The 2,623-nt window shown below is 59.8% G+C and overlaps 1 protein-coding gene across 1 annotated transcript in view; it reads left to right on the top strand.

The window, feature by feature from the left end:
* Window positions 1–2,623, top strand: part of PAK4 (p21 (RAC1) activated kinase 4) — a 39,884-nt gene that overhangs the window by 22,790 nt on the left and 14,471 nt on the right. Inside the window, exon 2 of the mRNA XM_009280083.1 lies at window positions 1,822–2,045. Coding sequence (XP_009278358.1) covers window positions 1,842–2,045 — 204 coding nt within the window. The 5' untranslated portion in view covers window positions 1,822–1,841. The remainder of the gene's footprint in view (window positions 1–1,821; window positions 2,046–2,623) is intronic.

Below are 2,623 nucleotides of genomic sequence, written 5' to 3'. Positions count from 1 at the left end.
AGCCCCTTTTTTTTTTAAAAAAAAAAAAAATCTCCTAGCTTTTAATTGTGGGAGGGTTTTTTTTGCTTAGTTCTTAAATTTAGGAGCATTACATCAAAGGGAGGAGGGACGCAGCGAAACGTCTGCAAGACCGGGGCTCCCAAAACGTCCCTTCTCCTGGAAGAAAAATAACCCCCGTGCGAATTACGCTGGGGAGGAAGAGAAGCAAAGTGGAAAGAAGCAGGATTATCCCAGAGGGGAGAAGACCCCCCCCCATCCTGCCACCCCTTCACGGCTTCAGGAAGATGACCGGAGCCGGTGCGGAGAGCAGAGGGACATCCCCGACCGTCTTGGCAGGGCGCGTGAGCTGCCGAATCCCCGGCGGCAGCGTTATCTCACCTCCGGGATGGGCGAAAGCACGGCGGTTGCGGTGGAAGGAAGCAGAGTCCAGCCCCAGCCGGGCTTGGAAATGCCTTTGCGGTGAGGACAGGCATTAGTAAGTAATCCAAGCCTGCGTTGTCCCATGATTCATGGAGGCGACGGTGCTTCCCGGGGCTGAGCCAGGTCGTGTGGCCCCTGCAGAGGCTCCTGCCGGGAGTGAGGAAACTTGCTGCCGCTTTAGTGTCCCACCAAAAGCACCCCAGGCCCCTTCGATACCTCTCCGAGAGGTGCTGCGCACCGCCGGCTTTCCTTTGATGGAGAACTTTGCAGAATCAGTCACCGGGGACCGAAACAGGACCTCCGTCTGGAAGACGGTCATCGTAACCGAAGTTGTTCCACGATGCGGGGGTGCATGTGGACAACGCTGACGCTGTCTTGGCAACACGTCCCACGTGCTTGAGAAAACACCTTTAATTCAGGAGATTTTGCTCGAGGGCCCGGCCCGGCACCCATCCGCCTGCCTGCTGGGCTCGGGCAGACCTCCGCTCTGCTCCCTATTCAACCGGTTCCCCTTTGCTTCGGGGCAGCTGGTGATGGGGAGCCGGGAGGAGACGCTGGAAGGGGTTGCTTTGGGTTCATCCGTGGCCGGCTAACGAGCCCGGAGGAGCATGGGGCCAGTGTTTTGCCCGTAGGTGTCTGTTCAGCTGCTAGTGTTTAACTTCAGTATAATGACGAATATCTGCCGATTCCCCTGTGTCCAGGTGGGTGTTTTCTGCCCCAAGGAGGCTGCACCGTGTCGGTTGAAGCCCTTGCGGGGACAGTTGCCCAACTCCGGCTCCAAACCAGCGCAAGAGTGATCGCAGTGCTGCAAAACGCTTGCGAGATCAGCCCTAAATCCCTGGGTGCTGGGACACAGCGTGTCTGGGGAAGCTGCTCGTGGAACGGCTGGAAGGAGAAGAGCCGAGGCAATTGCCCACCTGGGTGGTGACGAAGAGGGACGGCGGGTTGAGGAGCAGAAGCTCGTGTGGGATTTTCTTGTGTGCTCTACGGGCAGGCAGCCCGGAGCCCTGAAAGGCTCCCTCGGTTGCCCTGGTTTGCGATCGCTGCCTTCGCGTTAAATAAATCAAGGCAGGAGGGACCTGCAAATGCATCTTCAAACACACAGCGATAAAAATGGGGGATAAGCGGGACTGGTGGAGGGATCACAAACGCAGCTGCGAGTTTGGGTGGGCTGTGAAAACCCACCTGGACAGGGAGCAGCCTAACGAGGCGCGGGGCTCGCAGTCACTCAAGGTGTTTCCTTTTTGGCACACGTGCGGCAAGTAATTATTTTGCCAGAGAGCAAGGTCAGTTTCTAAAGAAGGGGCTGTTCGTTTTACGGCTTGCTGAGGTCCCCGGCGCGCTGCCCACCTCTCCCTCCTCCTCCAGGCTTCATTTTTGTCCCTCTTCTTTGCCCCCCAGGTCTTCTAGCCGGCCTCACCATGTTCAGCAAGAAGAAGAAACGCATCGAGATCTCTGCTCCCTCCAACTTCGAGCACCGCGTCCACACCGGCTACGACCAGCAAGAGCAGAAATTCACGGGGCTGCCGCGACAATGGCAGGGCATCATCGAGGAGTCAGCCAAGCGCCCCAAGCCGCTGGTGGACCCTGTCTGCATCACCGCCATCCAGCACGGCTCGCAGAAGGTAGGCAGCTCCACCAGCGTGGCCTCTGCCCCCTCGGGGAGCGCTGGTGATACTGCTTTTGGGGCCGGAAAGCCAGACTGGGGATAATTCGGGCTCCGTGCCCCCTCCCCGGGGTGCTGCGGAGCAGGTAAGGTGGCAGTTCGGTCTCTAACCCACGCAGGCGGCAGCGGCGTCCCCACGGCCGACCGCCTGCCCCTTCCCCGCTCAGTGCGGGGCTGCGCGGGACGGGGACCACCCAGCTGCCGCCCGCACAGTGTGAAAACCTCTCCTGCATCCTCCCGGCAGCTGGAAAAAACCCACCCTACAAGAAAACACTAGGGAAACGGTGTCTGTTCCTTCCCATCTCATCCCCTCCCCGTGCCTGTGTTTCCCCAAGCCGCCATTATGTCGTTTTTTTAGAGTCTGGCTTGTCTGCTCCCCTCAGTCGAGGACACCCACGCCACCCCCGTGCCCCAGCTCTCTGCTGTTCCTTCACCTTCACCCTAACTAAAGTCCCCGGCACCGGCCACGGTGCGACCGGCGTGCCCAGCGCTGGCGTTCCTGCGCAGCCGGGGGCCTCGCCCGCCCGGCTGCGCTGC

The sequence above is a fragment of the Aptenodytes forsteri genome, unplaced genomic scaffold (assembly GCF_000699145.1).
Source record: "Aptenodytes forsteri isolate BGI_AS27 unplaced genomic scaffold, ASM69914v1 Scaffold355, whole genome shotgun sequence".
NCBI lineage: Eukaryota > Metazoa > Chordata > Aves > Sphenisciformes > Spheniscidae > Aptenodytes > Aptenodytes forsteri.
The sequence above is the reverse complement of the archived record's forward strand: the minus strand, read 5'-3'. Positions and strand labels throughout refer to the sequence as shown.